Source organism: Oncorhynchus nerka, linkage group LG13 (assembly GCF_034236695.1).
Source record: "Oncorhynchus nerka isolate Pitt River linkage group LG13, Oner_Uvic_2.0, whole genome shotgun sequence".
Classification (NCBI taxonomy): domain Eukaryota; kingdom Metazoa; phylum Chordata; class Actinopteri; order Salmoniformes; family Salmonidae; genus Oncorhynchus; species Oncorhynchus nerka.
The window spans coordinates 44,357,531-44,383,744 of record NC_088408.1 but is presented as its reverse complement, the minus strand read 5'-3'; the positions used below and the strand labels follow the sequence as shown (position 1 = coordinate 44,383,744).

The 26,214-nt window shown below is 43.6% G+C and overlaps 1 protein-coding gene across 1 annotated transcript in view; it reads left to right on the top strand.

Annotated features, from left to right (window-relative positions):
* Positions 1–26,214, top strand: part of LOC115139555 (rho-associated protein kinase 2-like) — an 88,254-nt gene that overhangs the window by 29,438 nt on the left and 32,602 nt on the right. Inside the window, exons 6-16 of the mRNA XM_029677083.2 lie at positions 1,397–1,541; positions 1,895–2,033; positions 4,520–4,611; positions 11,095–11,254; positions 11,854–11,947; positions 18,788–18,867; positions 18,946–18,994; positions 19,081–19,216; positions 20,688–20,779; positions 21,265–21,511; positions 25,567–25,673. Of these exons, the coding sequence (XP_029532943.2) occupies positions 1,397–1,541; positions 1,895–2,033; positions 4,520–4,611; positions 11,095–11,254; positions 11,854–11,947; positions 18,788–18,867; positions 18,946–18,994; positions 19,081–19,216; positions 20,688–20,779; positions 21,265–21,511; positions 25,567–25,673 (1,341 nt within the window). The remainder of the gene's footprint in view (positions 1–1,396; positions 1,542–1,894; positions 2,034–4,519; positions 4,612–11,094; positions 11,255–11,853; positions 11,948–18,787; positions 18,868–18,945; positions 18,995–19,080; positions 19,217–20,687; positions 20,780–21,264; positions 21,512–25,566; positions 25,674–26,214) is intronic.

Below are 26,214 nucleotides of genomic sequence, written 5' to 3'. Positions count from 1 at the left end.
AGTGAAGCATGGAGGAGGTGTGATGGTGTGGGGGTGCTTTGCTGGTGACACTGTCTGTGATTTATTTAGAATTCAAGGCACACTTAACCGGAATGGCTAACACAGCATTTTGCAGTGATACGCCATCCCATCTTGTTTACGCTTAGTGGGAGTCTCATTTGTTTTTCAACAAGAGAATGACCTAAAACATGCTGTGTAAGGGCTATTTGACCAAGGATAGTGATGGAGTGCTTCATTAGATGACCTGGCATCCACAATCACCTGACCTCACCCCAATTGATATGGTTTTGGATGAGTTCAAAAGTAGCCAACATGTGCTCAGCATATGTGGAAACACCTTCAAGACTGTTGGAAAATCATTCCTCATGAAGCTGGTTGAGAGAATGCCAAGTATATGCAAAGTTGTCATCAAGGCAGGGTGGCTATTATGAAGAATCAAAAATACATTTGTATTTGTTTAACGCTTTTGTGCCTGCTACATGATTCCATATGTGTTATTTCATAGTGTTGATGTCTTCACTATTATTCTACATTGTAGAGAATAGTCAAAATAAAGAAAAACCCTTGAATGAGTAGGTGTGTCCAAACTTTTGACTGGTACTGTATACCCATTGATTCTTGAAGAATATAACGTATAAATGCCTCATGAGCTTAGTTCAACTATTGTTATAAGGGCACAGGGTAAGACCCAGATGCAGACACAGGAGGCAGATGGTTCGAGTCTCTGATATGTATTATAATCCAAGGGGCAGGCAAGAGAATGGTTATGGACATGCAAATACAACATAAACAAGGTCAGATCCCGGGAGGTACAGAGGGGCAGGCAGGCTCGAGGTCAGGGCAGGCAGTATGGTCGGGCAGGCAGGTTCAGAGTCAAGGCAGGCAAGGGTCAAAACTAGGAGAACTAGCAAAAGAGAGATAAGAAAAGCAGGAGATTTTTTTCACGAACTGGCAAAAGACAAACAGGGAACACCAGAATAAATACCCAGGGACTAATTGGGGGAAAGGGGTGACACCTGGAGGTGGGTGGAGACAATCACAAAGACAGGTGAAAGAGATCAGGGCGTAACAATTGTACCTCATCAGAACCCCAAATATAAGCTTGTTTGTAGACAGTATGAATGTAAACAAATACTGTATATCCTCAAAACATGGATGGTCAGTCCTTGCATCTATAGCTCTTTCTATGAACTTGAGAGTGGTTACATTTCTCCAGGCCCATCCCTCAAAGTTCTACCTAAAGTACTCTAATCTGTGTTAGGCACACTGTCCCAATATCTTTCACTTAAGGTTACCTACTTTAACTAGGTCTCCGTCTCTGTCTGTCTGCCTGGCTCCCCACCTGCCTGTCTGCCTCCCCGCCTGCATCTTTGTCCATCTGTCTATCTGATTCCAGATGGGTATGGTCCACTGTGACACGGCGGTGGGGACTCCGGACTACATCTCCCCCGAGGTGCTCAATTCTCAGGGGGGCGACGGCTACTATGGCCGCGAGTGTGACTGGTGGTCTGTGGGGGTCTTCATCTTTGAGATGCTGGTCGGTGAGTGAGTTTTTCTCTGCCCCCATTCACTGATCCTGAATCAGAAAGGGGTTGAGGGTCTGAATCATGCAGACCATTTGCTTTAAAAATGTAATAAGCTTAGTTTTGTAATTTGATTTGGATTGACGTTAAGATACAATATCGAACATGATTTGGTTAACCACGCTTGGGTGATAAGTAACCTTTCCAGAGACCTCAAGACTTGGCTTTAGCTCAGTGGGCTAGACACAAGTTTGAACCCAATTAGTCACACTACTAAGCTATTAGTGTGTATAGAAACCAGCTTAACCTCCCCCTGTAAAGCGTAAATTAAAACCCAATCATTGTTACTTACATTTCACCTCTCTTTTTAGGTGACACCCCATTTTATGCAGAGTCACTAGTAGGAACGTACGGGAAGATCATGGATCACAAGAATAACCTTAACTTCCCAGACAATGTGCAGATGTCCAACGATGCCAAGGACCTCATCTGTGCCTTCCTGTCTGACAGGTATATGTGTGACCTCTGACCTGCGAAACACAACCAATGACCCCTGTGATCCCTCGGCTCCTTCAAAGTGTGACCCCTCACTTTTCACACTTTCCCGTGGAGGCTATGTTACTGCCCTTTAAAGGCAGAGTGCAAACAAAAGCTAGATTTTCCTGTGTTTTATATACTGGACAAAAATATAAACGCAATATGTAAAGTGTTGGTCCCGTGTTTCATGACCTAAAATAAAAGTGCCCAGAAATGTTCTATACGCACACAAAGCTTATTTGTCTCAAATTTTGTGAACAAATTTGAATACATCCCTGTTACTGAGCATTTCTCCTTTTTCAAGATAATCCATCCACCTGAAAGATGTAGCATATCAAAAAGCGTATTAATCAGCATGACCATTACAGTTGCACCTTGTGCTGGGGACAATAAAAGGCCACTAAAAACTGTACAGTTTGTCACAACACAATGCCACAGATATCTCTGGGTTTGAGGGAGCGTGCAATTGGCATGCTGACTGTAGGAATGTCCTCCAGAGTTGTTGCCAGAGAATTTAATGTTGCTTTCTCTACCATAAGCCACCTCCAACGTCGTTTTAGAGAATTTGCCAGTACGTCCAACCAGCCACACAACCACGGATAACCATGACAGCCCAGGACCTCCACATCCGGCTTCTTCTCATATCTGAGACCAGCTATCCGGACAGTTAATGAATCTGTTTGTCAGAAACCGTCATAGGGAAGCTCACTGCGTGCTCGTCATCCTCACCAGGGTCTTGACCTGACTGCAGTTCGGCGGACAACAAACACAATTATATTTTATCGATGGCAATTTGAATGCACAGAGATACCGTGACAAGATCCTGAGGCCCATTGTCATGCCATTCATCCCCCGCCATCACCTCATGTTTCAACATGATAATGCACAGCCCCATGTCGCAAGGATCTGTACACAATTCCTGAAAACTGAAAATGTCCCAGTTCTTCCATGGCCTGCATGCTCACCAGACATGTCACCCATTGAACATGTTTGGGATGCTCTGAATCGATGTGTACGACAGCGTGTTCCAGTTCCCGCCAGCAACTTCGCACAGCCATTGAAGAGTGAGACAACATTCCACAGGCCACAATCAACAGCCTGATCAACTCTATGCGAAGGTGATGTGTTGCGCTGCATGAGGCCAATGGTGGTCACACCAAATACTGACTAGTTTTCTGATCCATTCCCCTACCTTTCTTTTAAGGTATCTGTGACCAACAGAAGCATATCTGTATTCCCAGTCATGTGAAATCCATAGGTTAGGGCCTAATTTATTTATGTCAATTGACTGATTTCCTTACATGAACTGTAACTCTGTAAAATAAAAATAAATAGTTTCATGTTGCATTTATATTTCTGTTCAGTGTATATATTTACACACTATGAGGTTCATTTGATGATGATAATGCCTTTTAGTGTAAGAGCTGTTTGAAAAGACCACCCGTTTTGGTGAGAGGGAGTTTTGGTCTGCCTGGTGACATCACGCCTGCCTGGTGACAAATTAGCTGAAGGTAGACAGCATAGTGGGTCAATTTCCGCAAACAACTAAGAGCATTGAAGCGTAATGACCCAGGCCAGTCCCACCAGTCAGCCCCCAGGTGAAGCCCACTTCCTGTTGACATTAGCAGCCCTGCCCCCCCGGGGGCCACGTCAACAACTGGCCCTTTCTGCTGCCGTGCAACATCTGCTTTCTACTCCCCTTCCCCTCTGTTGATTTTTTTCTCTCACTTACTCCACTGTCATTCACACACACTCCCTACACAATGTCTCATGCACTCATTTATTCACGCTCAGCATGTTGTGTACTGACTCACTCACCAACTCACTCACTCTCGCCCTCTCATTCATCCATGACTTAATCCAGTCCCTCCCCATCTCCCTGTTTTGTCTCTCTCTCTGAGGGACAAGCTGTGTTTTTTTCCATGGTCTCTCATGTTTTCTAGTGGGACAGAAACACACCCCTCCCTTCTTCCCTTGCTCCCTCCCTTCCTCATGGCTGAGGCTGGAATGTCCCACACGTGGCAGCCCAAACTGCCGCACCCCTCCGGCCCTGCACCCTGTGGCAGGGAGAGAGGGAGGGAGGGTGAGAGGAAGAGAGAGGCAGTAATGTTGTTGACTTGTCTGGCCCAATTGCCTCACTACCCTATTGCTTCATTACCTGATTGTGCTCCTGTGTGGCTTTATCTATCTCCATATCAGCAACTTTCTGGACCTATCTTCTCTCAGTATCACTACTCCTACTGGCTGCAGTTAGACTCTGGTTCTACTGAGTGCTGTAGTGGTCATGAGGCAGTCTAGCCTGGTCAGTCAGTGGACTTCGGTCAGTGCCTTGAAGGCTAGCAGTCACTCCAGCTGTGTGGAGGAAAGTGGTGCTTTGCATTGTGTTCAGGTTGCGGTTGAGTTGCACGTTTGAGTGACTGACAACTCTTTGACCGCGCCATCCCATTGGCTATGTACAGGGAGGTGCGTCTGGGGAGGAACGGCGTGGAGGAGATCAAGAGACACCCCTTCTTCAGGAATGACCAGTGGACCTTCCACACCATCCGACAGAGTAAGTGCGTGTGTGTGTGTGTGTGTGTGTGTGTGTGTGTTCAGTCATACATTTTGTGTGTGGGCATGCGTTCCAGTGCGCACCCTTGCGTGTATCCCTTTGTATCTGCCTATGTAACCCAACTTCCCATTTTCCTGGTTATACACGGCATACTACAGTTCATTCCCATGTATGGGGCCATGAAGCATTAGCCTCCTCTTTGCTCTTTTTGGTCTATCAGCAAAAATGTAGTGGAACAGTCGTATGGAGTGCTGATCTAGGATCAGGTATTTCCTGCTCTCCATGTCATCTTATTTATTGTGATCTAAAAGGTAAAACTGATCCTAAATCAGCACTCCTGCTCTTGATACATACAGTTATCAGAAGACATAGCTCAAGTGTGACTGAACTATTACTAATCAGTCATTAGACCATTGCCCTGCGTAAAGATGTACAGATATTAATGCTTTGTCAGTAGTATGTACTTGTTTGCCATTTTATTCGGAGATACAAGGAGGGATCGCATAACATGGGCTCCTCCATCCTTCCATTCTCACTGATTTTGATATCATGTGACAGGAATCAACTGAAAGTACTTTGGTGGGATCACTTGCACACACAGCGCAGGCACACACACAGCGCAGGCACACGCGCAGGCACACACACAGCGCAGGCACACACACAGCGCAGGCACACACACAGCGCAGGCACACACACAAATGGTGGAAATGCTGCTTGCAGTTATCCACTGCTGCCAGATCAGTAAAGTCACCAAGGAAATGAGGGAAAAAGAAGGAAGAAGTTTCACCTGCCTCTGATTAAGACCGAGACATACTGTAACTCCTGATCACAGCCCAGGCGGTCTGTAACACTAAACCGGAAAGAGTCCTTGCTGCACTACTGAAACCCCACTGTGTGTGTGCGTGCTTGTGTGCATATGTGCATGCGTGTGTGCGTCTTTCCTCCTTACAGAACCTCAGTGTGTCTCAACCTTTCCGAACCCTAGTATGTGTGCGTGTCTCATCCTTAGATCTTCATTCAACCCATCGTTGCACAGTCCATAGCACATATCACAGGCAACAGTTCTCCTATTGAGCTCCCCACTCTCTAGTTTGTTGTGCATCCCCATTCTGCACCCTTGTCCAGAGGTGTGCACTTGCACACTGTCCATTATGGGTTTAAAAGCAAATGATGGGTTTAAGCATTGGCTGGTGGGAGAAGGGTAGAGATTTGGAATGCTGCTCATTGGCTAGTCTGCTCATTGGCTAGCAGGTTAAAGCATCCCCATTCCTGACCATTGCGTGATATAAAGCTCTCAGGTGTGGGAGTTTGTCCTGCGTGCCAAATGGCACCCTATTCCCTACATAGTGTACTACTTTTGACTAGAGCCTTATGGGTCCAGGTCAAAAGTAGTGCACTATATAGGGAATGGGGTGCCATATGGAACACAGCCTGGGTGCTAGCAAATCAAATCAAACTTTATTTGTCACATGCGCCGAATACAACAAGGGTAGACTACCTTGAAATGCTTACTTACAAGCCCTTAACCAACAGTGCAGTTCAAGAAGAGTTAAGTAGACTATCACAGTGCCATCCGTTTTGTCACCAAAGCCCCTCATACCACCCACCACTGCGACCTGTATACTCTAGTCGGCTGGCCCTCACTACATATTCGTCGCCAGAGCCACAGCAGTGTACAAAAGGGAGGGTCATCTATAAGTCTATACTAGGTAAAGCTCCGCCTTATCTCAGCTCACTGGTCACGATAACAACACCCACCCGTAGCACGCACTCCAGCAGGTATATCTCACTGGTCATCCCCAAAGCCAACACCTCCTTTGACCACCTTTCCTTCCAATTCTCTGCTACCAATGACTGGAACGAATTGCAGAAATTGCTGAAGCTGGAGACTTATATTTCCCTCACTAACTTTAAACATCAGCTGTCTGAGCAATTAACCGATCACTGCAGCTGTACATAGCCCATCTGTAAATAGCCCACCCAATCTACCTACCTCATCCCGATATTGTTTGTATTGACTTTTCTGCTCTTTTGCACACCAGTATTTCTACTTGCACATCACCATCTATCACTCCAATGTTAATTTGCTAAATTGTAATTACTTGGCAAATATGGCTAATTATTGACTTACCTCCTCACACCATTTGCACACACTGTATATAGACTTTATTTTTTTTCTATTGTGTTATTGACTGTACACTTGTTTATTCCACGTGTAACACTGTGTTGTTGTTTGTGTCGCACTGCTTTGCTTTATCTTGGCCAGGTCGCAGTTGTAAATGAGAACTTGTTCTCAACTAGCTTACCTGGTTAAATAAAGGTGAAATAAATTAAATAAAAATTTAATAAAAAGTAGTAATAAAAAGTTACACAATAGGAATAAGAATAACGAGGCTTTATACAGGGGGCACCGGTACCAAGTCAGTGTGCGGGGGTACAGCTTAGTTGAGGTGATCTGTACATAAACAGCGAGTAGCAGCAGTGTACAAAAGGGAGGGTCAAATGTAAATTGTCTGGTGGCGATTTTATTAATTGTTCAGCAGTCTTATGTCTTGGTGGTAGAAGCTGCTGAGGAGCCTTTTGGTCCTAGACTTGGCTCTCCGGTACCGCTTGCCTTGCGGTAGCAGAGAAAACAGTCTATAACTTGGGTGACTGGAGTCTTTGACAATTTTATGGGCTTTCCTCTGACACCGCCTATTGTATAGGTCCTGGATGGCAGGACGCTTGGCACCAGTGACGTACTGGGCCATTCGCACTACCCTCTGTAGCACCTGACGGTCAAATGTTCAGCAGTTTCCGTACCAGGCAGTGATGCAACCTGTCAGGATGCTCTCGATGGTGCAGCTGTAGAACCTTTTGAGGATCTGGGGACCCATGCCAAATCTTTTAATTCTCATTGGGGGGGGGGGGTAGCTTTTGTCGTGCCCTCTTCACGACTGTCTTGCTATGTTTGGACCATGATAGTTTGTTGGTGATGTGGACACCAAGGAACTTGAAACTTTCGACCCGTTCCACTACAGCCCTGTCGATGTTAATGGGGGCCTGTTCGGCCCGTCTTTTCCTGTAGTCTATGATCAGCTCCTTTATCTTGCTCACATTGAGGGAGAGGTTGTTTTGCCAGTTCTCTGACCTCCTCCCTATTGGCCGTCTTATCGATGTATGTGATCAGGCCTACCATTGTTGTGTTGTCAGCAAACTTAATGATAGTGTTGGAATTGTGTTTGGCCACACAGTTGTGGGTGAACAAGGAATACAGGAAGGAACTAAGTACACACCCCTGAGGGGCCCCAGTGTTAAGGATCAGCATGGCAGACGTGTTGTTGCCTACTCTTACCACCTGGGGGCGGCCCGTCAGGAAGTCCAGGATCCAGTTGCAGAGGGAGGTGTTTAGTCTCAGAGTCCTTAGCTTAGTGATGAGCTTCATGGGCACTATTGTGTTGAACGTTGAGCTGTGAACAGCATTCTCACATAGGTGTTCCTTTTGTCCAGGTGAGAAAGGAGTGTGATTTAGATTGCGTCATCTGTGTATCTGTTGGGGGGGTATGCGAATTGGAGTGGGTCTAGGGTGTCCGGGAGGATGCTGTTGATGTGAGCTATGACCAGCCTTTCAAAGCACTTCATGGCTACCGACAGTGAGTGCCACGTCGGCATGTTACCTTTGCTTGATTGGGCACAGGGAATATGGTGGTCTGCTTGAAACAGGTATCACAGAATCGGCCAGGGAGAGGGTAAAAATGTCAGTGAAGACACTTGACAGTTGGTCCTCGTATGCTTTGAGTACATGTCCTGGTAATCGGTCTGGCCCAGCAGCTTTGTGAATGTTGACAGTTTAAAGGTCTCGTTCGCATCGGCTACAGAGAGCATTATCACAGTCATCCAGAACAGCTGGTTCTGTCGTGCATGCTTCAGTGTTGCTTGCCTCAAAACGAGCACAAAAGGCATTTAGCTCGTCTGGTAGGCTCACGTCACTGGGCAGCTCGCGTCTGGATTTCCAATCTTAATCCTGTATTGATGCTTTGCTTGTTTGATGGTTTGTCAGAGAGCATAGCGGGATTTGTTATAAGCGTCCTGATTAGTCACATGCTCCTTAAAAGCGGCAGCTCTAGCCTTTAGCTCGATGCGGATGTTGCCTGTAATCCATGGCTTCTGGTTGGGATATGTATGTACAGTCACTGTGGGGACGACGTCGTGGATACACTTATTGATGAAGTCAATGACTGAGGTGGTGTACTCCTCAATGCCTTCGGATTAATCCTGGCACATACTCCAGTCTGTGCTAGCAAAACAGTCCTGCAGTGTAGCATCCACGTGTAGCATCCACCTGACCACTTCCGTATTGAGTGAGTCACTGGTACTTCCTGCTTTAGTTTTTGCTTGTAAGCAGGAATCAGGAGGATATAATTATGGTCAGATTTGCCAAATGGAGGGCGAGGGAGAGCTTTGTATGTATCTCTGTGTGTGGCGTTATGATGGTCTAGGATTTTTTTTTCTCTGGTTGCACATGTGACAAATCTGGTAAAACTGATTTAAGTTTGCCTGCATTAAAGTCCTCCGCCACTAGGAGCGCTGATTTTGGATGAGCATTTTCTTGTTTGCTTATGGCCTTATAGAGTTGGTTGAGTGTGGTCTTAGTGCCAGCATCGGTCTGTGGTGGTAAATAGACGGCTACAAATAATATATATGAGAAATCTCTTGGTAGATATTGTGGTCTACAGCTTATCATAAGGTACTCTACCTCAGGCGAGCAATACCTCGAGACTTCTTTAATATTAGACATCATGCACCAGCTGTTATTGACAAATAGACACACACCCCCACCCCTCGTTTTACCAGAGGTTGCATCTCTGTTCTGCCGGTGCATGGAAAATCCCGCTAGCTCTATACTGTCCGTATCGTCGTTCAGCCACGTTTCGGAGAAATATAAGATATACAGTTTTTGATGTTCCATTGCTAGGATAATCTTAATCATAGGTCATCAATTTAAATTTTCCAATGATTGTACATTAGCAAGAAGAACGGATAGCAGTGGGAGTTTAATCGCTCGCCTACGGATTCTAGAAGGCTGCCCGATCTGCGGCCCCTTTTCCTGCGTCTTCTTCACTCAAAAGACGTGGATCTGGGCCTGTTCCAGTGAAAGCAGGATATCCTTCTCGTCAGACTCGTTAAAGGAAAAAGTTTCTTCCAGTCCGCGGTGAGTGATCCCTGTTCTCATGTCCAGAAGTTATTTTTGGTCATAAGAGACAGTAGCAGCAACATTATGTACACAATAAGTTTTTTTTAAAGTTATGCAAAAAAAAAAAAAAAAATGGCAGAATTGGTTGGGAGAATGTAAACGTCAGCCATGTTCTTCGGCTGATGCACCCTGTCCTATGATTGTATGATTGAGGGGAGGTGGAGGGAGGGAAAGGGTGGAGAGGGTGTCGGTAGCCACTCTGGGGGTGGGCTGGGTTGGATTGGGGTAATGAGAGGGGATGCCCCAGAACCGCTGCACCAGGCCCCAGATCAGATTTGAGGTACGGTCGCTCCCTCCTCTCTGCACTCTCACTGTGGCCACAGCTGCCTGTCATTAGCCTACCCGCTATCAGAGAGCATGCTGGGTAAGCAGCGCCGTAATTGGCCTCCGCAGAGCTAGAGCGGCATCTCTTTCTCCAGTCTCACCGCACAACTATTTTTTTCTCTTTCTTTCGTTCCGTCTTTTATCACTCACTCTCTGTATCCATATATCTTTCTCTCCTGTCTTTCATCCATCCATCTCATCTCTCCCTACTGAGGGTCTGTGTTAAACTTGGCTATCTTTGCCTGGAGCAAGAACCGATCCTGTTGAAGAAAGAGGATTCAACAAGGCGGCTTAGTTTCCTGCAGAGCAGGCTTACTTTTTCAGCTTTCGCCTTCTGGCCCTTATAATTTATTTCTGTCCGGCTCTGGGGCCTTTAAAGGAGCAGCAAAAGAAGGAGAGTTAGTTATATCTCTCGTGGAGTGTGTTTAGGCTGCATGTGTGAAAGGCAACAGTGTGTGTTGGGACACAAAGCCGGTACTGTAGGGGGAGAGAGGAGTGGCGGGTCTGGCGTCCGCACCACGCCAGCTCGGTCTCTTCTACCTCCTATGCCCAGTTTCATTTGGTGTGCTACACACACACACACATTCTATACACACTTAGAAAATCACAAACTATACTGTGAAAATAACCACACACTGATTGAGAATCGGAGGAGCTGACAGTTAGCTCTGTGTTAGTGTATCTTGATTGACACCAATTTTAGCACGGAGCTGAGTTGGTTGATTTTAGACATATTTGAATCAGCTATGTCTACCCAAACCCACACTATTTCCACCCCTTTTATGTCCTCTCTCGCTCACACACACACTCTGCTTCTTTATGACTCTGTATCTCTCTCACTCTGCCTCTCTCCCTCTCTGCCCCCATCTCCCCCTCTCTGCTTCTCCCACTTCCTCTCTGCCTCCCTCTCGCTCTCCCTTCTTCAGCTGTGGCCCCAGTTGTACCAGAGCTGAGCAGTGACATAGACACCAGTAACTTTGATGAGATTAAGGATGACAAAGGCGACGTGGAGACCTTTCCCACACCAAGGGCCTTTGTGGGCAACCAGCTGCCATTCGTGGGCTTCACCTACTTCAAGGAAGACCAGTAAGACTAATTGGTTTCTATCTAATCTAAGACTTAAGATTAGTGTCTATACAGTGTCTGTGTACATTAATGTTAGTGTTATATTTAGCTTCAGCAAGCGTGCCAATTATCTAGGAATCTGTTTTGGTTTTCTAAATTTACATTGGAATGAGTCTGCTGTATGTTTTTAAGGGTGTTTTTGTAAGACTCTGTACTGTGCAGAAAATGTGCTTAAGGTCATGTCTGTGCCTGCAGCTATAGAGAGAGGAAATGAAATAGGGAGAGTTGTATGTTGAAATGTAACACTGTTTTAAGCCAGTCGTACACGCTGCGTCTGCACTTTACACTGCCTCCTTGTTCCAATAGCCCTTTTAATAAGGCCACTAGGCTCATGATAAAAGTATGTTCTTATGCTCACCATCATGATCATTGAATGTGAATGGTAGAGCTGGAGTCTGAGCTGGGTCGGTTCTTGGTTGGGCAGGATGTGTTATGGGGCGGGATACGGGCTTGGGTACTCAGAGGGCGAGGAAGGGTTGGCATGGCTGGCAGGGCACCTCAGGTAAAGCCAGTTTAAAGACCTATCTCCTCCCTCTCTCTTGCTTCTCCTTCTCTAATAGGCTGCTGAGAGGTGGGAATACAGGGATATCTGTGGAGGACTCTAAAGACTGTAAGGATAGCTCGGAGGAAAAAGAGGACAGCATCAAAGGAGAGGTAGGTTGTTGCATTGTTGCGTACATACATGCATGCATTTGTGGGTTTGTTTGTTTTTAAAACAAAACGGGAAAATGTGTGCTCAGAAGGGACAAGACTATACATTTGAGTACAAATTCAATATTGAAATGTTCGGTGCAACATAGGAGCTCTCAAGACAGACCAATGGAATACAACACTCAGATAGACAGACATAATTCTCAGACAGACAGATTGAAAAGAACACTGAGACATACTGACTTCTCGGATGACTCAAATACAACCAAGTTCACTCTAGGCTTTTGGGGGCCCTAAGCGAGATTTGGTTGCCCCTCCCTACACTTTTTGCCATGGGGCAGAGAGACAATGTTGCAATTTTCCAACAAATTTCATGCAATTCTACTCATTTGGCAATGGGGCAGAGATTTTTAAAAACAACAGCATTTTTTACAGCTAATTCCCTGTAATTCTACTCATTTTGCCATGAGGTGGAGAGACATTTTTTCAGTTATAAAGCTAATTACCTGCAATTCTACACATTTTGCTATGACTTATGCCATGTTAATGATATCTGAGTGAAAGTATCTAACAAATCAATGGGGGACCCCTGGAGGTCAGGGCCGCTGGGCACGTGCCCTAAATGACTTGTCGGTATTCATCAATGATTACTACAAGCTTAAATAGCTCGCGAGACTAACTTACCAATCAAAAAATAATTTGCTGACATGGCTAAATGAGTGACTGTCAGTGACTGACAACAAAATAAAAATTCCTGATGCACAACTAACTTCCACCTTGTGGGGCAAGCAGCCTGGAGCCCTACGCGACCACTTATGTCGCTTATCCCTGGAGCCGTTTCTGAGTTCACTAAACAGGTGCCTCACAAACCCAACAAAAATACAAGGCCTACCCTGATTAGATGATACTTTATGGCAAGTTATGAAGAAGAGATGCTGTTCTATAACAGTCTCTAAAATGTGCCCTAGATGTTATGTTTAGTCATTTAGCAGATGCTCTTATCCAGAGCGACTTAAAGTAGTAAGTGCATACATTTCATTCTTTTTTTTTTTTCTTCTGGTCCCCCGTGGGAATCGAATCCACAACCCTGGCGTTGCAAGCACCATGTTCTACCGACTGAGCCACACGGGACCATGTTGACAAACTAATCTATAAAGGACTGAGAAACAAAGTGACAATGAGTCTCAGGAAAGCCAAAGCCAATTTCTTTCTCAATATCATCAATGAAGCAAAAGGGAACAGCAACAAACTCACTGGGAAAGATCATGCTGAGTCTACGGCTTCAGGACAACAGCTCAGTCATCGCACCCACCTTTAATGACTATTTCATTGACTCAGTCCTAGAGCTGGGCCAAAAGTTCACCCCATGAGACATGTCCATGATCCCCAGCAATGAAAGCCATACCGTTTTTTTGTTGTTGTCCACCAGTGAGGTAAAGGTCAAGGAAATCCTCTCCTCCCTCAAACTCTAAAGCAAAAGATGTGTTTGGTCTTGGAACTGTATTTCTAAAAAAGTACAGTGACAGCCTAACCACCCTAAATACCCAGATAGTCAAGTTATCAATGCAAGAAAGTTAATTCCCAAAAGTATGGAAGACAGCCATCTTGAACCCCCGTACATACAGTGGAAGTCGGGAAGTTTACATACACCTTAGCCAAACACATTTAAACTCACTTTTTCACAATTCCTGACATTTAATTATAGTAAAATTCCCTGTCTTAGGTCAGTTAGGATCACCACTTTATTTTAAGAATGTGAAATGTCAGAATAATAGTAGAGAGAATGATTTATTTCAGCTTTTATTTCTTTCATCAGATTCCCAGTGGGTCAGAAGTTTACATACACTCCATTAGTATTTTTAGCATTGCCTTTAAATTCGTTAACTTGGGTCAAACGTTTTGGGTAGCCTTCCACAAGCTTCCCACAATAATTTGGGTGAATTTTTGCCCATTCCTCCTGACAGAGCTGGTGTAACTGAGTCAGATTTGTAGGCCTCCTTGCTTGCACACGCTTTTTCAGTTCTGCCCACAAATGTTCTATAGGCTTGAGGTCAGGGCTTTGTGATGGCCACTCCAATACCTTGACTTTGTTGTCCTTAAGCCATTTTGCAACAACTTTGGAAGTATGCTTGGGGTCATTGTACATTTTGAAGACCCATTTGCGACCAAGCTTTAACTTCCTGACTGATGTCTTGAGATGTTGCTTCAATGCATCCACATAATTTTCCATTCCTCATGATGCCATCTATTTTGTTAAGTGCACCAGTCCCTCCTGTATCAAAGCACCCCCACAACATGATGCTGCCACCCCCGTGCTTCACGGTTGTGGTGGTGTTCTTCAGCTCGCAAGCCTCCCCTTTTGTCCTCCAAACATAACGATGGTCATTATGTTCAAACAGTTCTATTTTTTTCAGCATCTACACAAGGTCCTTTCCTGTTGTTCGGGAATTGATTTGGACTTTTTGCATCAAAGTACGTTCATCTCTAGGAGACAGAATGCGTCTCTTTCCTGAGCGGTATGACGGCTGCGTCATGTTGTTTATACTTGCATACTATTGTTTGTAGAGATGAACGTGGTACCTTCAGGCATTTGGAAATTGCTCCCAAGGATGAACCAGACTTGTGGAGGTCTATAATTTTTTTATGAGGTCTTGGCTGATTTCTCTTGATTTTTCCATGTCAAGCAAAGAGGCACTGAGTTTCAATGTAGGCCTTGAAATACATCCACAGGTACACCTCAAATTGACTCAAATGTTGTCAATTAGCCTATCAGAAGCTTCTAAAGCCATGACATAATTTTCTGGAATTTTCCAAGCTGTTTAAAGGCACAGTCAACTTCGTGTATGTAATCTTCTGACCCACTGGAATTGTGACACAGTGAATTATAAGTGAAATAATCTGTCCGTAAACAATTTTTGAAAAAAATCCTTTGGCATGTGTAGCCGATGTGAAATGACTAGCTTGTTAGCGGTGGTGCGCGCTAGTGGCGTTTCAATCGGTGACGTCACTTACTCTGAGACCTTGAAGTAGTGGTTCCCCTTGCTCAGCAAGGGCCGCGGATTTTGTAGAGCGATGGGTGACGATGCTTCGTGGGTGACTGTTGTCTGTGTGCAGAGGGTCCCTGGTTCGCGCCCGGGTAGGGGCGAGGGGACGGATTAAAGTTATACTGTTACATTGATGCTGTTGACCCGGATCACTATTTGCTGCGGAAAGAGGAGGAGGTCAAAAGGGGGGTGAGTGTAGCCGATGTGAAATTGCTAGCTAGTTAGCGGTGGTGCACGCTAGTGGCGTTTCAATCGGTGACGTCACTTGCTCTGAGACCTTGAAGTAGTGGTTCCCCTTGCTCTGCAAGGGCCGCGGCTTTTGTGGAGCGATGGGTAACGATGCTTCGAGGGTGACTGTTTCGCGCCCAGGTCGGGGTGAGAGATGGACATTAAAGTCTATACTGTGCACATAGTAGATGCCTTAACCGACTTGCCAAAACTATAGTTTGTTAAAAATACATTTGTGGAGTGGTTGAAAAATGAGTTTTAATAACTCCAACCGAAGTGTATGTAAACTTCCGACTTCCGACTGTAAATCTGGAGACCAGCAGGAAGTGCGCAACAACCGGCCTATCAGTATAATCCCGTCATATCTAAGGTTGCTTAAAAAGTTGTAGGAACAGCTCACAGCACGCCTGAATACAGGGCCGGTCCCTCTTGCAGTTTGGGTTTAAGGTGAACCACTCAGCATGTTGTTAACGTCAACCGTAATGTCCTTCTCTCAAAACTCTCCAGTTTCAACCTCTCCCAAAATGCTATTGACTGTGGTTCAGCCTACATATCAATGATCTTCCTTCTGTATGCCAGGGAGTGGAGATCCAAATGTACATTGACAACACGGACATCTACATCCATGGAAAGAGTGCTGAGCAAGTGGCTGCCAAGTTAGCATCAGTTCTGGAGAATGTTTCACAATGGCTCAATGACTCCTGTCTCACCCTAAATGTGGGGAAAACAGTGTCCATGTATTTATCTGTCAATCAAAAGCAGCAGGTCTTCCCCGACATCCTCATACATGTCCAAAAAATCTAAACTGTTTCAGAATTCAATACATTGGTATAATCCTAGAGCCCACCCTCAACTTAAAAAAAACACATAAAAGAAATTACCAACACAATCCAATATAGCCAAGCCAATTTCCTGTTCATCAGAAATGCTTTCTCCCATCGAGGCTTCCAGAATATTCTTGTATGCTTTGGTTTTCTCCCCATCTCTCCTACTGCATCACCAGCTGGTTACAAGCATGTGACACATCCCTGAAACCAGTGGTGTACTTTTACTTAAGTAAAAGTACTTTTTTGGGGTATCTATACTTTACTATTTACATTTTTGAACTTTTACTTCATTACATTCCTAAAAAAAAACATTGTACTTTTTACTCCATACATTTTGCCGGACACCCAAAAGTACTTGAATCCTTAAGAGGATGGGAAAATGGTCCAATGCACACACTTATCAAGATAATTCCCTACTGCCTCTGATCTGGCGGACTCCCTAAACACAAATGTTTCATTTGTAAATTATGTCTGAGTGTTGGAGATAGCCCCTGCCTATCCACACATCTAAAAAACAAGAAAATGGTGCCATCTGGTTTGCTTAATATAAGACATTTGTGTATTTTGACAATTATATGTACTTTTGATACTTAAATGCATTTCAAACTAAATAATTTTTTACTTTTACTCAAGTAATATTTTACTGGGTGACTTCACATACTTGAGTCTTGAGTTTTCTGTTAAGGTATCTTTACTTTTACTCAAGTATGACAATTGGCTACTTTTTACACCACTGCGTGAAACCTCTCAAATCACTCTACAAAGGAGTACTGAAAATATTGGACAAAGAAACACGTCACTACTACCACTGCAATATAATCACCAAGTTCAACTTGTTTTGTTTTTACAACTTAATTCGGTTCTCAGATATCAGCCTGGTTTACAAGATAACTCACAATCTAACACTTCCACCCCTGAGGGTCTTTGTAAACCTAGGCTCCGATCAAAATAGCAGGGTAACAATAACCTCCACCAGGGGGGACTGTAAAGCCTCCCCAAACGGTCCACCACCTTTCCACAATCAACCTTCTCATTCAAAGCAGCTAAGAAATGGAATGGTCTCCCCTCTGCTTTGAAAACATGTAGCAGCATCCAAGCGTTCTTGACTGAGATAGTTTTTTGTTTGTTTATAAAGTCCAATCAGTCATGAACTTATTGATTTGAACTGAAAACACCATACTGACTTTTATTGCAACAGAAGTAAATATTAGTGAAGTAGTAAATATGCAGGTTTAATTTAATTATGTGCAATAACTGGGCAATGTACAATGCTTCGTTTTTATTAATAGGTATAATACCATTTCTATCCAATAGCAATGTGTTTCTCTGTGCAATATTTTGACTTCTGTGTTGAAACAGTATACCTTTTTTAAATTAAAATAATAAATATAACTCTCAGATAAACAAAATAGAACTTTCAGACAGAAGACATAGAACTGTCATACAAAATACAACTATCAGAAGTAACAAATGGAACTCAGACAAAATTAAACTCCTACAGACAGACAAAATTGAACTCTCAGGCAGACAGACAAACTAGAACTCTCAGGGTACTCTCAGGGCTCACCCACAACCCTAACGCAATGGTAAATAATAGTATGGTGGCACTATAGGTCCAGGGTTGTGTCAGAAATATTTTCACTGTGGGAATTATGGGCGCGAAAGGGTTGGTGGTGGCGCGAAAGGGCTGGGCTTTGATGAATAAATCAATTGGAGGCTTGACCCCTCACAGGCCCATCAGAACGTGTTCCATGGCTAAATATGTGGTTTCTCCAAGTTGTGTATTTGCGGTCTTTTATGTATTATGTTGTCATCAACTCCAATTTGAATGTTAGTCCGTTATAGCCTAGTTTGTTAAATAGTCTACAGCAGTAATGGGCAACATTCATGTGGGTGGGGGCCACAAACCAGCCTTAGTTTTTAAACCAGCCTTAGTTATAACCTATAGTCCTAGAGTATGGGGAGACTATGGAGGGCTTGGTTTTTAGTCGTATGAAACAGAAAAGCAATTGTTACAGGAAAATAAGTTCTAAATACAAGGGTCACCAGCATCATCTCATCTCTCGTTTCACGATGGGCATATGGACATGGGTAGCCTACGTGGAAGGGTTTTTACACACGTCCACAACAGGAGCTGGCTAAAATAATGTAGGCCTTCACAATGCAAAGAAAGAAAGGGGATGTCTGGCTCACTGTTTTGCTGCTCCCAAACGTGATCTTTTAATAAAGCTTTGGTGATTTAAGATTTATTTCAAAGCAGTCTCACAGGTCAAATCCTTTATTGATAGACTTGGCTACTTGGTGAACGCATTGGGCAGGACAAAAGGGAGGCTATTTGCTTGGTTTTGAAACCAAATTAAACCAAATGGGGAAAAAAACATGAGTTTTTTTAATGTTTATTAATACTAGTGTTACCAGCACAAAAATCACATCTCCTCTCTTGTTCCATGGGCATTAGGGCATTGTGCATCACAGGATAGGCTGCGCTTCGTCTCACAAAATCCATGCCGTTACCAACCTCGTTACCGCCAAGACCTTCTTTTCATTGTTCTGAAATGGTCTGGTTTTTTTTCTTCAGAAAGACAGACACAATAGAACTATCTGACAGACAGACCAGAACTCTAATACAGACTAAATATAATTATATCTGACAGACATATTGACACTTGAGTGTGCATCTGGTGAGCTCCATGTTAGTGTGTACTTGTTAACTCTCCTCCTCTACTCTTTTATTCCCGAATCAGCTACAAAATAAACTCCATTGTCTGGAGGAGCAGCTCAACCATGAGATGCAGGCCAAAGATGACCTCGAGCATAAGTGCAAGTATGGCTCACCTCAGAACACACACACAAGCACACACTCCACACACACACACACTCACACATGCTCTTCTCTCCCCAGGACTACCACTAGCCGTCTAGAGAAGCTGGTCAAAGAGATCGACGAGGAGGTGAGACTAGCGATGTTCAATAGAGTTAATGGTCAGTAATGTTTTGACTATGCACATCACGCATGAACCCTTCCCTGTCCCTGTAGATGAACAGCAGGCAGAGAGTGGAGTCATCGCTGAGGCAGCTGGAGAGAGAGAGGGCCCTGCTGCAGCACCAGAGTGCTGAGAACCTCCGCAAGGTGGAGATGGAGGCGGGCAGGAAACGCAGCCTCGAGAATGAGCGTAAGCTAAGCCCAGTATACTGATTATAATGAGTTTGTAATTAGCTTATAATGCATTGAAAGACTTGTCATAAGCACTGGCTCTTGTTTTATTATCACTTTACAGTGATCCTGACTGTTACTTGCATTTGTGTAATTTTAACATTCCTTCACAGATACCATAACAAGGGCTTGTGCATGCTTATAACAAATCAAGACATTTTATCTGTTGGCTTTAATGCCAGGCACCACAACCTAATATTTTTTATATTTTTTTTATCATATCACAATACATTTTTACCAGTTAAATGTAGACACAAATATAATACTTTTTATGTACGGTATGCAAATTATCTGATATCTTATTAAATATGCACATATTTGCATATCACACAAATACATTTTTCTGGACACTGGATGAAGTCAGCCTAAATATGTTGGTTTCATTTTGTTTAGACACTCCAGGACTAGATTCATTCAGAAGAGATTATGGATAAATACTTTTTTCCATCTTTCCATCTGTAAAATTCTAAAGCCATTTTTGGCAAATTGTTCCAAGGAAATGTTATCAAGAATAAAAATGTGGCAACATATCAACAATTCCCTCTGGGTAAATCTGGAGAATATATCTAAGGATAACTACACAAACTGTGGTGACTGTAGATTATTCTGAAACGGAGAAAAATGTGTTGGCATGTGGGAAGTCTGATTTGCGAGAAATCGAATTTAGCCTATCAATCGCCAAATGCCTATTTTGACCATCATCTCTTCACCATCTCTTCAAAGTAAGTTACTTCATAGTCCAGTTTTTAACATTCTCTATGAAATGGGCTTGACAATAATGTGTGATTAAATGTAGTGAGCTTTTAAATGATAGATGTATGTCCAGGTAAAAGTTGTTACAATTCATGAAATGTTGATTACGGTGGTATGATAAACTAATATGCATTTATATTATGTTTGTTTACTTTTTGAAGGTACTCATTAAAGGACCAAAATACCAAAAACATCTCAAAATTCATTAGTAACATTAGATGCAAAACTTTTTTGCAAAACATTTTAGCCTGTGGTGCCTGGCCATTAAAGATATTTTTTGATTTGTTTCGTTCAACTGTTCTGACCAGCAAAATAAAGTTCTGAACCGATTCGAACCCTAAAAAAGTACCGGTTTATATTGTTCTTTTCTGTCAGGTTTTTAAACTGTGAAATCAACCTCTCTTTTTTTACATTTAGCTAATGAAATGACTTCACCAATCAGTGCAGATAGAGCAGGCAAGCTAGTTGTTTACATGTGTGACGGACAGACGAGTGGAGCCTATGGCGCAAGATGTGACTGAAATGTAACTCTGCTTATAGTAACCTTAACTAGCATTAAAAAGTGAATCCCCCCCGGTGCACATTTAGTTTTTTGCCCTAGCACTACACAGCTGATTCAAATAACCAACTCATCACCAAGTTTTGATTATTTTAATCCATTCCATCACCATGTCTAGTAAACGGCCTGCGGGACCAGCTTGAAGAGCTGAAGAGGAGGAACCAGAACTCTCAGCTCTCCAACGAGAAGAACATCCACCTGCAGAGACAGGTGAGGGAGAGCAAGCTTGTATGCATGTGTTCCTTTGAAGAAGTATGCTTCACTATCTTGTGATTTTTCAGATCACAGAAATGTGTTTTTTGCTTTCTTAACCCAACCTCTTGAGGAACACACACACACACAAACCCCATGAGGGGATGTAAGCTTGGGTGCCTTGCTCAAGGACACAACTGACAAGAGATGGCTTCTAAAATACCAAGAATATATGATAGCCGACCAGGAATGGACTGACTACTTTCACTTTATTGAATAAAAAAAATTAAGAAATTAACATCATACAAATTGCATTGAAAATAGCATAAGAAAACACTTCAGCTTTTTCTTATTTATTTCTCGATTGGGAAACTATTGATACAAATGTATTGTTATAAATGATACTTTAAAAACATTTAAGAACTACAGTTATTGTACAGTCGGACAGCAGCGGTAGAGTGGCATTTCTCAGGCGGTTCCTTCTCTCCCTCTATATCTCTCAGCTGGAGGAGGCGACAGCGGTGCTGGCCGAGGAGCAGGAGGCGGCGGGGCGGCTGCGGAGGAGCCAGTCAGAGGCCCAGAAGCAGGCCCAGGCCCTGGAGTTCAATCTCAGGGAGCTGGTGGACAACTGCACCCAGCTGGAGAACGCCAAGATGGGCCTGGAGCAGCAGCTTATGGGTCTGCAGGCCGACCTGGAGGCCGAGAGGCGGGACCGCAGCCTAGGGACAGAGATTATACTGGACCTGCAGGGTGAGACTGGGGATGAGGTTGGGGATGGGGCTGGAGCAAGGGTTGTCAGATCGGTAGAGTTTGCAATTTTACATTACTTTAAAGTAAAGTAAAAGTGCAAACTCTTTACTGACTCTATTGTCCCCATGGGTAATTTTGTTTCAGTGTCATGTACACGTTTAAATAGAAAACAAATTGACAATACAACTTTCATAACAGTTACATACCAATAAAAAGAGACTAGCCTGCTGGCCTTACTGGGTCGATAGGAACATTAGCCTGAGCTATTTAGGTAGGCTATCACACCTGGCACAAATGTCTAGTTCTGTTTTTCCTGCTGAGGGGTGCCCTATACCTGCGCCCAGAGGGGAGTAGTTCACGTCCGGGTACAGGGGGTGACTTGGGTCTAAAATTATTTTGTGAGCTTTGCGGTGGTCCCTGACCGTAAAGATCTCATCCAGGCCTGTCTGTTTGACTCCAAGTACCTTGCTTGCTGTGGTGATGCTCCTTCTCAGCATATTTCTCTGGCTGACAGTGGCATTACCAAACCAACAAACAATACAACAAGTTAAAATGCTCTCAATGAAAGGTTTGTAAAAACAGAGTCAGTATAGTACAGTCTATATTAAAAGATACCAGCTTTTTTGAGAAAGTACAGTCTCTGTTGACTCTTTCTGTAGATCAGGTCTGTACATTTACTCCATTGAAGCTTATTGTCCAAGGGTCTGATAGATGTTGCAGAGGTACAGTTGAAGTCGGAAGTTTACATACACTTAGGTTGTAGTCATTAAAACTAGTTTTTCAACAACTCCACAAATTTCTTGTTAACAACCTGTAGTTTTGGCGAGTTGGTTAGGACATCTACTTTGTGCATGACACAAGTCATTTTTCCAACAATTGTTTACACATAGATTATTTCATTTATAATTCACTGTATCAAAATTCCAATGGGTCAGAACTTTACATACACTAAGTTGACTGTGCCTTTAAACAGCTTGGAAAATTCCAGAAAATGATGTCATGGCTTTAGAAGCGTCTGATAGGCGAATTGATATAATTTGAGTCAATTCGAGGTGTACCTATGGATGTATTTCAAGGCCTACTTTCAAACTCGGTGCCTCTTTGCTTGGCATCATGGGAAAATCAAAAGAAATCAGCTAAGATCTCAGAAAATAAATTGTAGACCTCCACAAGTCTGGTTCATCCTTGGGAACAATTTTCAAATGCCTGAAGGTACCACGTTCCTCTGTACAAACAATAATACGCAAGTATAAACACCATGGGACCATGTAGCCGTCATTCCGCTCAGGAAGGAGACACGCTCTGTCTCCTAGAGATGAAAGTACTTTGGTGCGAAAGGTGCAAATCTATCTAAGAACAACAGCAAAGGACCTTGTGAAGATGCTGGAGGAAACAGGTACAAAAGTATCTATGTCCACAGTAAAAACGAGTCCTATATCGACATAACCTGAAAGGCCGCTCAGCAAGAAAGAAGACACTGCTCCAAAACCGCCATAAAAATGCCAGACTACGGTTTGCAACTGCACATGGTGTCCTCTGGTCTGATGGAGAAAAAAAATAGAACTGTTTGGTAATAATGACCATCATTATATTTGGAGGAAAAGGGGGATGCTTGCAAGACGAAGAACCCCATCCCAACCATGAAGCACGGGGGTGGCAGCATCATGTTGTGGAGGTGCTTTGCTGCAGGAGGGACTGATGCACTTCACAAAATGGATGGCATAATGAGGAAGGGGAATTATGAGGATATATTGAAGCAACATTTCAAGACATCAGTCAGGAAGTTAAAGCTTGGTCGCAAATGGGTCTTCCAAATGGACATTGAACCCAAACATACTTCCAAAGTTGGGGCCCCGACCTCAATCCTATAGAAAAGTGTGTGTGACTCAGTTACACTAGCTCTGTCATGAGGAATGGGCCAAATTTTACAAACTTATTGTGGGAAGCTTGTGGAAGGCTACCCTAAACAATTGACCCAAGTTAAACAATTTAAAGGCAACGTTACCAAATACTAATTGAGTGTATGTAAACGTCTGACCCACTGGGAATGTGATGAAAGAAATAAAAGCTGAAATAAATCATTCTCTCTATTATTCTGACATGTTATATTCTTAAGATAAAGTGGTGATCTAACTGACCAAAGATAGGGAATTTTTATTAGGATTAAATGTCAGGAATTGTGAAAAACTGAGTTTAAATGTATTTGGCTATTTGTAAACTTCCGACTTCAACTGTGGGTGTTGTATACTTCCTGAAGTATATGCACCTTCTCTTTAGTCTTGTTGGTATTGAAGACCAAGTGTGATTCGTCACACCACTCTACAAAGTAATTTAGGACCAGGCCATGGTGTTCCTCGTCATCATACAAGAGGGTGATCAAGGCAGTGTCATCAGCGAACTTAATGAGGTGCCTGTCAGGATGGGAACTAATACAACTATTAGTGTACACGATATACAGGAGTGGGGACGAAGCACATCCCTGGTGAGAGCCTGTGTTGGTGGTGTGTATGTCTGACACGTGGGGGCCTATTTTGACTCACTGTGACCTCTGGCTCAGGAAGTCCAACAGCCGCAAAACCATACCCCCATCTAAGGAGAAGTCCCGAATGAGTCTCTGTGGCAGAATGTAAGGCTGGATTGTGTTGAAGGCAGAAGAAAAGTCAACAAATAAAATCCTGACATGGGATTTAGCTCACTCTAGATGTCTATAGAATCAAATTTATTTCAAATCAAATTGATTTATATAGCCCTTCTTACATCAGCTGATATATCAAAGTACTGTACAGAAACCCAGCCTAAAACCCCAAACAGCAGGCAATGCAGGTGTAGAAGCACGGTGGCTAGGAACAACTCCCTAGAAAGGCCAAAACCTAGGACCATGTTGAGAAGAGTAAGAATGGCATCATCCACTCCTCTGCTTGGCTGATAGGCAAACTGAAACGGGTCAAGGAGCTTCTGGGTGGCGCTGAGAACATGACTTTTCACAAGTTTATCAAGGCATTTCATTACTAAGGATGTCAAGGCGGCAGGGCGGTAGTCATTCAGTACAGAGGGATTTGATGCTTTAGGAATGGGTATATTTAGTGAGTTTTTCCACAATACTGGTGCGTGCTGCTGGTCGAGCGAAGATTGGAACATGTCTGTAAAAACACCAATTGTTCAGCACAGTGCTTTAACACATGTCCACTTATTTTGTCTGGGCCTGGGCTTTTGTGTGCGTTACATCCCCTGAACAACTTCAAAACGTCAGCCTGTTTAACAACATCAGCCTGTTTGACAATCCTCATGTCTCCCAAGGTCAGCACTGGGTTTTTCCCCTGTCTTTGTGGGGGGTGTTAGCCATGGATTTAATCCCTTGCCAGGCCACCCTTGAGTTTGCTGAGGAGAAGGTCCTCTGCACCCTTTGCTTGCATGCCTCCTTGTCCACTGGTATCTTTCTTTTGATCTCACGTTGCACATCTCTTAAAGCCTGTCTATCACCCTCAGCCTAAACCGCCTTCTTCCTATTAAGTAGTGATTTTATATTTTTCTTTGATACCCAAGGCTTATTGTTAGGGAGGATTTTACAGGTTTTAGTAGGCACAACTGACTCAACACAGAAGTTTACATAGTCTGAAAAGACATCAACATCAACAACTCAAATACCTCCCACATAGGACAGTCAAAACACCCCTGGAGACAAGTGATACGGTTGTCGTTTCAGATTTGGACAGGTTGAACTGTGGGTTTAACTGTGGGCACTTTGGAACCATTCCGTTGGTTCCATTGTGACATGAGGGGCAGAGTTTTGCACTTTTGGAACCATTCCATGGGTTATATTACATTAGGCATGTTTAACCAAGCATAAATAGGACCCAGGTCTGCCTGGGAGCATGTCACCCTGCCTCACAGAGACCTGAAAACGATACCAATCTCTGTCTCTCTCACTCCCTTTCTCCCTATTTCTGTACCTGTGTTTCTCCATGTCATTTTCTCTCTCGCTTTCTCCACCTTTACTCTCGTCCCTACTTCCCTCACTCTCTCTCTTGCTGTTCTTTATCTTCCCTCTCTCTCAGGGCATATCCAGGGTCTGGAGGCGGAGGTGAAGCATGTGAAGGGTTCTCTCTCCAATTCACAGATGGAGGAGAGGCAGCTACAGCATAGGCTCACTGACATGGAAAAGGTAAGAGGGCTGGGTCGTGAAACATTAGGCACCAAACGGAAGACAATTGACTGAAACAGCGAAGGCCAACCTGGACCTGTCCAATAGTAAACTTTTATTGTTTTCTGTTGCAAAATATGCCAAGATGGACACATCCCTGCACTTCACTGGGAAGACTTACTCTACATAACACTCAATATGTTCCTATCAAAGGGCAAGATACAGTGCATTCAGAAAGTTACTTTTTCCACATTTAGTTGTGTTACAAAGTGGGGTTAAAATGTTTTTAATTCATTTTTGGGGCGGAAATTATCTCAGGAACATCCAATGTCGTATTGGTAAGCAACTCCCGTGTATATTTGGCCTTGGGTTTTAGTTTATTGTCCTGCTGAAAGGTGAATTTGTCTCCTGTCTGTCGGAAACCGGACTGATCTAGGTTTTCCTCTAGGATTTGTCCTGTGCTTAGCTCTATTCCGTTTCTTTTTAACCTAAAAAAAAACTCCCTAGTCCTTGTCGATGACAAGCATACACATAACATGATGCAGCCACCACCATGCTTGAA